At 43.0% G+C, this 12,405-nt stretch overlaps 1 protein-coding gene across 2 annotated transcripts in view; it reads right to left on the bottom strand.

Moving 5' to 3' along the window:
* Positions 1 to 12,405, bottom strand: part of MCMDC2 (minichromosome maintenance domain containing 2) — a 1,264,730-nt gene that overhangs the window by 242,286 nt on the left and 1,010,039 nt on the right. For both annotated transcript variants that reach the window (XM_078687209.1, XM_078687210.1), the window contains one exon: positions 2,489 to 2,668. In XM_078687209.1, coding sequence (XP_078543335.1) covers positions 2,489 to 2,668 — 180 coding nt within the window. The remainder of the gene's footprint in view (positions 1 to 2,488; positions 2,669 to 12,405) is intronic.

A 12,405-nucleotide genomic window follows, 5' to 3' on the forward strand; every position in this document is an offset into this window, starting at 1 on the left:
CAAGCATTGGGTCCTACTACTGCAGATAAGGAAAGCCGCCACTATGGATTTACTTCCCATTGCGAAATGTGCCCAGGCCTCTTCAAGAGGGACCATCTCCTTCCTTTACTCACTAATACAAGTACTGGGTTCCCATCACACCCCTAGACACCAAAGGTTCTGGGATGCTCTTTTAGAGACCCTGTTGCAGAAGAAACAAAGGTCCTCACTATTCAGAGGTATCTCCAAGTTTAATCGCTCCATGTTTTTAAGGGAGGCTCATTACAAAATCATGTACAAATGGTACCTACACCCCCAGAAGCTTCACACCATCTTCCCTAATTCCTCGGACAGGTGCTGGAGGGGCTGTGGGCTGCTAGGTGACTTTAGGCACAGCTGGTGGGACTGCCCTCACATAAAGCCCTTCTGGAAGGAGGTACTTGCACAAATCAAACTGATTCTGGGCTATCCGATCCCAGACAACTAGAACATACACTTTTGGGGATCTGGGCTCCCAACTTGAAGCGACAAATGCATGAGGACCGGTCTGTAATGTGGCTGTGCCTCGAAGCTGCTAAGATGGCTGTAGGGGCTGCATGGAAGAAAACAGAAGCCCCCTCCCTCACTCAATGGCTCGCCAGGCTCTGGAGGGCGTTGGCACTGGAAAGAACAGCAGACATCGTAGAGGACTCTCGCAAAGGGATTTGGCTATGTGTGGGCCCACTTGGTTGAGTATCTATCTGAAGGGTTGCCTCTGTTTGCCTGTGGTCGAGTCTGCGAGCTCTCCATCTCTTTCATATCTAGAGCTTCCATTGACTCCCTGGATTCGCTAAGGCGACCCCAGGGATGGAGGGATTCCCCTCCCCCTGGGGCCTGGCTCTTACCTGCAACTACATCTGACTTTACTTTGAACCGCGACACCTTAGTTTGAATTTTTGTGTTTTCTTGTTATGAGTTGAGGGGGGGGAGGGGTGGAAGGTAGACTGCCAAGGTCTTTGTGGATCTCCCAAGGGATCAAAATGACGTCTGCTACTGCGGGATCTGGTGACAACCTGGGAGTTGTACGCTGAACATATTTAAAGTTTCCGATTCCTAGTCCACTAACTGTATATAATACTTTAGCACACTGTACAGTCAGCATATACGATACATTCCCCTGTATGATGTTTTCCCTCTGTGTACTGTTATATCTTTGAAACCAATAAAAAGATATTTGACAAAAAATATAACTTACCTGCAGCCAGCCGTGTCACGCACTTCTTCTCCTCTCCTGTGCATGCACAGACTCCTAGACTCCACTGCGACCAATGCTGATGCTGCTCTCATGCTTCTGGAAACAGCGTCAGGATTAGCCTGAGCACTCTGAATGTGTGCTCCCAGTGAAACTGGGAGTCTGTGCCTGCTGTCTCCAACCCGGCAACGTAGCTCGGGTTGGAGACAGCTTCAGTGTGCATGACTGTTTGGCCGGCCTGAGACAGCCGGCCAAACCGTCATGCACACTCATCACAGTGCACGTACTTCTCCTCCTGCAGCCTGTCATTCCCATGTACCCACCCCCAAAGACTCGGCAAGAAAGGAGAAATAAAACAATAATAAAATGTGTTTATTATCATTTTATATTTTTGTGCCTGCCATTATGAAGCAGCTGGCGAGGGCTACGCTCCTACGCCATAGTGGAGGAGCTGTCGCTGTTGGTTAGCACTCTCAACTCCTCAGCTGGCAGTGTTCTACCACAAACGTATCATCAGAGAGAGTAGAGGTTTCAGAATGGAATTGATGTAACAAGGAATGTAATCATGTAACATAATACAATATCTACAAACACAACAGTGATGTATTCTGTATCACGCATAGAAAGAGGAAATTGGCTCTAAGGATTGTTTTTGTGTGGGAAGGCATCCCTTCCTGCATAAAACCAATCCTACGTGACGCAGACAACCTTGTACCATGGTGCCTGCACTAGCCCTTGGCAGCACAGAGGGCACCATCGCTAGGAGGGAGCAGAAGAGCACCATATCTTAGTAGTTATGGCCCATTTCTGCTCTGTCTGTTTCACGCAATGCAGCAATTGTGCTTGCTGAAATATAAATTGATATCCTCAAGAACACCTCTGAAATAAATGATTTCCCCGTTTGGTAAATTCTATAAAATATTTAAAACAGAATCATTTTTACAATTTATAATGAACTGGCATCAATCCGCCTGTTTAATATGATTTCAGTAATGTGATCTGCTTTGAATCAGTTTGGGAGAAAACTGTCTAAGAATTCCGAGTCTCAAAAAAACGCAGAGCAGCCAATACGTACCTCTTTAATACACACTTGATGTACACTCAAAAAAGCGAAGAAATGCTGGAATTCCACCTTAGTATCACTCTATTTGTAATAAAATTAAATACTTCTCAAATGGGTCAAACAAATGTATGCTTTTAGAATACTGCACAATGAAACTCAACATTTCTACAATTAGCTCTCAAATTCAGTTGGTAATTTTTCGGTCTGGCATTTACCTTCTCAAAATCCTGTGATGTGAGCTGCAGAGAAGCTTCACTAGGCGGCCCAACAGGGATGAGGGCTTTGCTCAAAGTGTGATGAACGAGGGGAATAATTGGATATAGAGTGGATGATTCGTTGCAGTGTACTAAAACTCCAAAAGCATCAGCAAGGTTTGCTGGAACCAAACCTAAATCCTATAAAACATAAAGACAGTTGTTAATTAACACAATCAAAACTTTCCTGATTACAAATTACATTAGGGGTTGTCTCCAAATTCAAACTTGTTAGCGTTGAAACTAAGTGCAATTTAAGAGCTTGACCTATCCTCTTTCAACTCCCCACTTCTGTCAAACCCCTCCTGCCTGTAAGTAAATATAAGTTACGATGTGAAGATAGGAGTTGTTATCTATTCACTTTACTCTTCTGAATAAAACCTGCAATAATTTGGCATTGTCGTGGAGTGTTCGGTTTCAGAAATGTAAAGAATTTCTCTTTTGTTTGGCTTGCCACTTGAATGGTGTTTTGGCTGAAAAATACTTACTGAATCGTGATGGTTTTCATTAAAGTAATTTCATAAGATAAACATATCTACTAGCAGCAGGCTACTAGGATATGGTGGAAGTATATCTTACACCATTATTGTCCTTTTTTATTTTTTGTATATCTTTTTATTGCAATCCACAGACACATAAATAAATATATAAGCACCTTGTATCACATCGGAGTGTTAGAGAAGAAAAAAAAAAGAAAAAAAACTAAATAAAAGGGCAATTCATGTTACACTTGACCTAAATAAGTTTCAGTCTTTCATATGGTCAATCATAGGACCCCATATATAAATGCCAAATTTACGCCTTCTTAGCCCCTTAACTGAGTACAGACTATACTCCAGATTGAAGATACTATAAAACCTGGCCCGCCACATTTCCATAGATGGTGCGTCTATTTGCAACCACATGGACGATACGCACAGCCGTGCAACTGCCATGGCTATAAAAATTAGGTAACGGAGTTTATAAACCGGCAACACTTGCCGCAAATCTTCCCCAATTCCCTAAAAACATCCGAGAGGTTGAGATCTTTATGCCAACCCCTGTTACTTCTGACAGAGACCTTTCAATACGTTTGATAAAATGTAGCAGTTTTTCACATGAGTTAAAGATGTGTACAATATCAGCGGTATCTGCACCACACCGGAAACTTTTCCCGTCATTGACTCCACCCCACTTCAACATCTTTGCAGGGGTATGGTACAAATTGAACACTGTCTTAAAGTGCTGTGCTTTTAGAGTAATCGACAGAAGGATATTCCCTGCTTTGCAGGGGTATGGGACAGATTGAACAGTGTTCCTGTATTTTCGCTTCAGCCCATCAGTGCTTCTGTTAAACGGACCACTCTTTAACCCACGTGCAAACCACTCTGCTAATATATGGGATGTACTTAACACAAGTCATGCCTCATGTGCATGGGGGTATCACTTTTATTGAGATTGTGCACTGAAATTGTGAGTAAAATACCATGCAGCACTTGTTGCCAATTTTAAAGATGGCTTGGAAGGAAGTGTACAGTTTTTTCTGTCTTCTTTGTTCTGCCTTTGTCAATGACGGCTCAGCACAGCCATTTTAATTTTACCAGCCAGGCCAAACACACAGATTCTTGGCTCAAATTGACTGAATTGGACTCTCCAAAGGAAGATGAGCTGACGGTTTACCTGATGCATTTTCTCACTATTGATGTAAAACATATGAGAAAAAGTAATAATTAAACCACGTGGGTGGAGACTGCTCTATCATTGGACCTGCGTTTGGCACCCTCTACATTGACCTTCCTTGCCCTTCCTGCCGCTCTGCTGTACTTATCCCACCCTGGGCCAAATCAGCCTATGCCACAGTAGCAGCATAAGAAGCCACACTTAATATGGCCACGCCCACCATCGTGACATCAGAAAGCCGGACTGTGCCTCAAAGGCGAATCACTCCACACACCCATCCGGTACGTACGTAGCTGCCCCATGCCCCCCAAAACTCGAACTATTTTCTGTGGTGAGCATCTTTCTGTATTTTACTTTTGCTGCAGACTCCCACATAATTTTTTAGAGAAACGGCCCTTATTACCAGTCTCCCATGCCGTGCACAGTGCTTGAGGGGACCCCCTGGAGCTCGGCCCCCCTGCACCGCGGGTTCTGCAGGGACTATTGTTACGCCCCGGCGAAGGGGGGCTGTGTGACTGCACCCAGAGAGCGAAGGGAGCTGCGTGACTGAAACCAGAGAGTGAAATGGGCTGCGTTTCTCAAACCTGGGAGTGAAGGGAGCTGTGTGACTGAAATCAGGGAGTGGTGAAAGTGGTGCCCCGCCAGGGGTGCGTACATGGGTGCTAGAACATCCCAGGGAGAAGTACGGCCCACTCTCACGAGGTTAGTAGATTAGAGCTGTGCTTCCGCAGAGCTGCAGAAACGAAATATGCCTATTTCAAAGTGGAATACTATGCTAAAACAGGTTCCATTGGTTTAGGGCTGAAAAAGAATGATTACGAGTAAAATAAAGTGCAGCAATAATGCCGCTAAATTTTCATTTTTGTGCCGCTAAATTTCCATTTATGTGCCGCTAAATTTGCAAATCTATGCCGCAATATACTGGGGGGTCTTTAAAGTGCTGTGCTTTTAGACTAGCCAACAGTAGGATTTTCCCTGCTATGTCAATCGATTGCTCCACAGACACACCTTGCTATCCCAGACGATTTCCCCATTTAAGATTTTGCCTGTTGAGATCGTCCAAACTAGTATCTAACAGCATATTATATAGTGTCCCTATCTTATCCTGATGCCTAATAGCTTCCACGAATTTATGTGGTTTACTAATAATTTGCTGTGAGCCCAAATAATCACTTATTTGTAGGAACTTAAAAAAATTATTATTAGGCAGCTGATACCTATGCACCAATATTGAAAAGGTAGAGCACCAACCCCCCCACGATTTGCGTAATGCCTCCAAGTTTCAATTATCTATCGTTTGATCCCAAAAATTCGCAGGCAGTATTGTTGTTGCAGAGGTGGTCGTGTAATACGACAGACCTTCAATCTGGAGGTTTTTCTGTACTATCTTCCAGACCTTAAAGGCCATAACCAAAATTTTAAAACAAGTTTTTTTTATAGTAGCTGCCTTCCTACATTTTAAACAAGCAGTTTTTGACTTCAGTTCCCAAGATCATCTGATATATAGATGGGGCCTCAGCCTGGTTACCCACCTCTTCTCCAGTCAAGAGTATACGCATGTTTTGCAGTATGCAGGCATAATAATAGAATGCAAAATCGGGAACTGACCACCCTCCTTTCTCCCGAGGAAGAGTCATGAAGTGTATCACTATGCGTGGTTTCCCCGGGGCCCACAAGAATCTGGCACAGAGTGACTCTAGTTGTTGTAATGGCTCTCGAGATAGCTTCAATGGAACTGACCTAAAATAATACAGAACCTTGGACAATATATTAATTTTGAGACTATTACATCTGCCAACCAGTGAGAGATGTAGGCATTCCCACCTTTCCAGAAGTTGCCTCCCATTGGCCATAAAAGCCCCCCAATTAAGCTTGACCGGTTCCTTTAAACACGCCCTAATCTTGATACCCAAGTATGTGGCCTCTTTAACTATTCTAGGATCATTGACCGAAGTTTGATTCGCACAGATGATCTGCGTTTGGGCAGCGTACAATTTATAACCTGAAATAGAGCCAAACCTATGTGCTAGATGTTCAATTTCTGGAATATCTGCAAAAGGATCAGATGTTTCGACCACACCATAATTTTCCTAATCAAAGTTAGGGGTCATGCCACTTTAGTCATTAGTAACAGATAGGGGAGTAGATATAGACAAACTTTACTTAGGCAGTGTACATATAAACAGATATTGTGTTATAGTCCTCATAGTCACACCAGAGTTTTATGTTTTAACTCGGATATATTCTGTGTTGTCTTAACGCATGGGCACGCTGGGCAGTTGCCCGGGGCACTACGAGCATAGGGGCCCCATGCTAATCTATGCTCAGACCAGAATTTAACCAGGGGCCATGGGAGTTGGGAGGAGGAGTGGTAGATCTGCACTTAAGTGCGCATGTCAGTTAGGTTGGCCGTCTCAGACCGGCCAAACTGACATGCGCACTTAGGTTTCTCAGCCAGGTTGGAGAAACAGCACAGACTCCCTGTGCCTGAGTGAGCATTGATCCTGCCCGCTCAGGCCAATCCCCACAATGCTTTCATGCTTGAGGGCAGCACGGGGATTGGATGGGAAGTCCTTGATGCTGGCCCAGGGACTGCTGGGACCAGGAAATGGACGCAAGGCAGCGCAAAGAGGCCGGCAGCGCGATGTACTTTTTTATTATTAACTTCCCCCGAGCATCCCCCCACACCTCTTCCACCTGCCCTACTACTCAAAATCAGTGTCGGCCACCACTGAATTTAACACTAATTTTGTGATTACCTGCCTCAACATTCAAATCTCCTGCTAACTTAGTAGAAGGGAAAACATTCCGACTTGTAGCGGAGAGTTGGCATGTCTGCATTTGCTAGAGAAATGTTGCAGTTTTTATTGTTTGCAATGTTATGGAAGCAGAATATTGTAATGGATTTCTGGGAGGTAATTAACAGCTAGGGACAGCAATTGATGACAGTGTGCATTTCCATTATCAGAAGCAGGGCCTCCGCTTTGTGTTCCAAGAATGTTATTTGAGTGGTGAAGGGTTAGAGGTGGTGTAAGAAAGTGAAGTGAGGAAAAATAAACTGTAGACGTATTACGTGTTAGTGAAATTCGTAAATAACCCTTTGAGCAGAAATGAAACATAATGTTTTGAGTGCAGCACAGAAGAAGAAAAAGAGCTGCAGAGTATAAAGAGAAAATGAGCGAACTTCCAAAGTTAACATCTTGGTTCAATCCAAGTGCAATGTCAGCCACTAGTACTACTCCTTCAACTATATCATCCACATCTACATCCACTCCTGCACCCACATATCCAGTTCCAGCAGACATACCAATGGTATCATTACCTATTCCTGCAGCTGAGGACATTCCACAAGAGTAAATGCCCTAATGTGAAACTGTAAGGGGATTTGCGATTCAAGACACAGATCCGGGGTTATTGAACATTAGCAATACTAACACAGTGGATTACTGGATTCGAAAGGGGCCGCCATCATGTCAGAATCATTAGAGCAACCTTTCAAACTCACACATAGTGTATAAAAAGATGGAGGAGAGAATACTCAGACAAGGTATGCATCACAAAATGTGTTCAAACTTGAACTGTGGAATGGTGAGGGTGTAAAGTGTAAAAGGCTACTCTATTCACCATCCCAAGGTAATTTATACTCTTTTGTATGTCGCCTATTTTCCACAACAGAATCTCCCTTTGCTACATCAGGATTCAATGACTGGAAAAACAGCAATGTTACTGTACAACATGAAAATGGAGAAGAACATCGCAAGTGCATGACGGAATATTTGATTCTGCATAAACAAACTGGAAATGTAGATTCTTTATTACTTCAGCATCATCGCTCAGAGCAAGAGTATTGGCATAAAGTGTTGACGTGTGATTTCTGTAATTCGCTTTCTTGCCTCTAATGGTTTGCCATTTCGTGGAGAAAATCAAACAACTGGGTCAGCAAAAACTGAAAACTATTTTGGTATTCTAGAGCTGTTGAGTGAATTTGACCCTTTTTTGGAAGAACATTTCAAACTATGGGAATCGGGGAAAAGGGAACCCATCGCATTTATCGGCAAATATTTGTGAGGAATTTATTGAATTAATGGGACAACATGTTCTTTGTGCTACTCTTGAAGAATTAAAATAATCCAAGTATTATTCAATAGGTGTGGATTCCACTCCAGACATCTCACACACTGATCAACTGACATTTACTGTCTGGTATATTCGAGGATGTGAGCCTGTGGTACGTTTTCTTAAGTTCATCCCCAGCTTTTCTCATGGAGCAAAGAATCTAGTAGACACTGTTGTATCAAACTGCCGTGGTCAGCCATAAAACAATTCCTAAAATATGTCTGGACACTGTAATGGATTACAAGCACGGATTTATCAACTGAATGAATTTGCAATGTATGTCCCCTGTGCAGGATACAGCCTGAATTTGATGGGAGTAAAAGCGATGGAGTGTTGTAAATAGACTGCACAATTCTTTGACTTTGTTCAGCGTCTGTATTCCTTGTTCTCTACTTCTACATATCGATGAAATGTTCTGGCATCATCTTTATGAAAAATGTTTGTGGTCAAGAGTCTGTCTGATACGAAAAGGTCAGCACATCTTGAAGCTGTTCATGCTCTATATGACGGTTTCGAGAAAATTAAAATCAGAAGAAGAGATACTTCTCAGTACTTGAAAAGTTCAAGGTGGAAACATTTATTCCTGTTCTTCCTTATAAAAAAATAAGCTTCGTAGCACAATGAGACAGCAGCGTATGAACTGGCGCTCACTCATGTGTATGGAAAATGACATCCTGAAGACCATTCACTTAAAGCCAATTATAAAGGAATTATCTGCAATGAAATTTCGAAAATGTTTGTGTCGAACACTTAATCAATAATAAATAATTCATAATAATTTCATACAGTGCACCTGTGCCATTCCGTCAGTATGATTTACCGACTAAGTACCATTTTTATGTTGAAGTTTTTGTTTTTAAAGTTCAAGGCTCATGGTATTGTTTCCAAATGTTTGCATTGATGAATCTTTGCTGTGCAGCATGTTTTATTTTAAAAGTCAAAATACTGATTTTGTTGTAGGTACCAATAAATATAAATGTATGTTATCGATAATTTACATTTTTATTCCTGTAAGTGGTTGTGTAGACATTTGTGTAGAACTTTGATCTCCGCAATACAAGCAAGCTCCCTGAATTCGGGATACCCTTTTTGTAACAACAACGGTCCTTTGAAACACACCCATTTACCAATAGCAATATTTATCATTTTTTTTCAGTGACCAGTCAACTTTTCACATCTACTACGATTGAAATTATCGCTGGTAGATTTGGCTTTGCTGGCCTCATCCAACACATTGTAATCACCACCTAACGCCTTGATCTTCCAAAAAGGATTCAATGGCAAACTCACCCTCTTACATCTCATCAATTCAAAGGGCACAGATCCAGAGATCAAGTGTGGCATGGTTCTGTAGACCCATAACACATCTCTGACAGCATTCAACTAGCACTCTGTTGAATCTCTCAACTTTTTCATAAACTTTTTTTGTAAACATTTTTTATTGAGGTTTTGTAGATCAAACCCCCAGTGGGGGAGATACATTACATAAGTAACAAACATTCCACATATGAGAGGGTTACATAGTCATCCATAAGAAGTACAAACAGTGTTTTTCTGTGTCATGCAGTCTTGACCTCCGCCAACTGTCCGATATGTTATGTTACTTTGGTTTATATAGCGCCAGCTCACCAACAGGTCTCAAGGCGCTCCGGACCAAAGAAAAACACACTTTATTCTTACTCACAGAAACTTAAAAACAGATTATAGGTTAGCCTGTGTGTCCAAAAGCCTCCCTAAACAGGATCGTTTTCACCTGTTTTCTGAAGCAAAGAAGATTCGACTCCTTGCGCAAGGACATTGGTAGCTTGTTCCATAACAGTGAGGTAAGTATGGAGAAGGACCTTCCGCCTTTTGTGGCTAAGTTAAAGCGGGAGCAAGTCATCAGTAAGGCATCAGATGATCTTAAGGTTCGTTTCGGGTTGTAGGGCATTAGACGATCCTTAATGTAACATGGGGCTTGCCCATGAATTGCCTTGTGTGCGATGCACAGGCTATTGAATTCTACCCTCTGCTTCATAGGAAGCCAATGGAGCTTAGACAGTAAGGGGGAAGCGTGTGATCTTCTCGGAAGTTTAAAGATTAGGCGTGCAGCGTCGTTCAAAACGACCTGCAGTCTTTGGATCAAGTTCTTTGGTAGACCTAAATACAGGACATTGCCCATGTCCAGTCTTGATAATGTGGTGGCCGAAACCACTGTCCGAAGCATAGATTCGGATAAAAGAGGGACTAGTCTATGCAATTGCCTAATTAGGCCAGTGCAGGTACCCACAACAGCAGAAATCTGGGTAACCATCGACAAGTCCTTGTCGATCTTTATACCCAGACTTTTCACATTGGGCTTTGGCATTGGGGTGGGCCCTAGTTCTTTTGGCCAAAACAGATCTCCCCAAGGTGAAATGCTGGTTGACAACACCAAAACCTCCGTCTTCTCGGGGTTGATTTTCAGCAGATTGTCACTCATCCAGCTGACTGTATACCTAAGTACCTCCTGTGTATGTAGCTGAGCTACTTTAGAGTTCTCAATACTAAAGAGTAGTTGGGTGTCGTCTGCGTAGTTGAACACCCGACAACCCATCTGTACCAAGGATTCAAACAGGGGTTGCAGGTAAAGATTAAAAAGTAACAGAGATAATGCGGATCCCTGCGGAACCCCACAGTTCAACCTGCCCAACTCAGAAATCTCCTCTCCCAATTGAATCCTCTGCTGCCTCCCTGTCAAAAAGGACTCTAGCCATTTATAGGCTGTGTCCTTTATTCCAAAATTCGCCAGTCTGTCCAGGATCAGATCATGGCTGACAGTGTCGAATGCCGCTGATAGATCTAAAAGTATCAGGGCACTCGGTTTCCTACTGTCAGCCATGTCCCTGAGCTCATCCAACACCGAGAGCATCACCAACTCGGTGCTGTGATGTGCCCGAAAACCTGCTTGGCGTCCCTGGAGAAGATTGTGTAATTCCAGGAAGGCAGACATCGATTGTAGCACATGCTGCTCAAGAATTTTGGACATAAACGGCAGCTGAGAGATTGGTCGATAATTTTTCAAGTCTGTTTGATCAGCTCCAGGTTTTTTCAGCAAGGGTCGTACCCGGGCTTCTTTAAGCTTCATTGGGAGATAGCCCGTTCGTAACGAGCTATTTAAAAAGGAGACAATATGGTCTGACATCAAGGCTAATGCTCCTCGGAAAATAGTCGGAGGGCATGGATCTGCCGGTGAGCCTGATTTTATAGAGGACATAAGATGTTCAAGCCTCATGACGTCCAACTCTGGAAATGTTGAAATAATACAATCTTGCGGTACTTCGATCAACTGCGGTGCATAAAGGCCACTCACCGTATTGCTCTTGATCTCAGAGAGGATAGTCTCAACTTTTTCTAAAAAGTAATGTTGGAACGTGTTACACTCAATCTTTGTAACCGCATTCGTTGGTTTCTTTGTCAATTCTGACAAAATACTAAAGGTTTCTTTCTGCACATTATGTGCCCGCTTAATGCGGATATCAAAGTATTCAGCTTTAGCCCCCAACAGACTTTTCTTATATTCCTTTGAGAGGGTTTTATATTGTTCCCTATCATATTCCGCCTTGGATTTCCTCCATCTCCTTTCCATACTACGAAGCTTTTTTTTTAAATCTCTCAGAGGGGGGGTATACCAAGGTGCCCCCTTCCCCAGACCCTTTGCTCGTTGTAATTTCTCTGGGGCTATCTGATCAATTGCCTGGGAGATGGTCTGAGTTAGACCCATATAGTCCTCATCTAAGTTTCCACTGAGCGGAGCGAGGTGTTGTGGGAGAATGTCCAACAATGCTTGTGAGTTAACATTCCTCCATTGGCGTACCCGCCTCAGTTTTGGAGCTTGACAAGGGGGTTTCCCACCAATGGGGATAGTACAGTAGATGAAGAAATGATCTGACCAAAGACACGGTAGGACGCTGTCTATAGTAACCACAGGGTCTGAGGTCCAGATCAAGTCGAGCGTATGTCCTTTAATATGAGTAGGGCATTCCACCAACTGTGTCAGGCCAATTGAGGACATAACTTCCTCCAATTGTCGAGATACTGATGCTTTAGGGGATTTTTCCCAATGAAGGTTAAAATCACCTGTA

Source organism: Lissotriton helveticus, chromosome 4_1 (assembly GCF_964261635.1).
Source record: "Lissotriton helveticus chromosome 4_1, aLisHel1.1, whole genome shotgun sequence".
Lineage (NCBI taxonomy): Eukaryota > Metazoa > Chordata > Amphibia > Caudata > Salamandridae > Lissotriton > Lissotriton helveticus.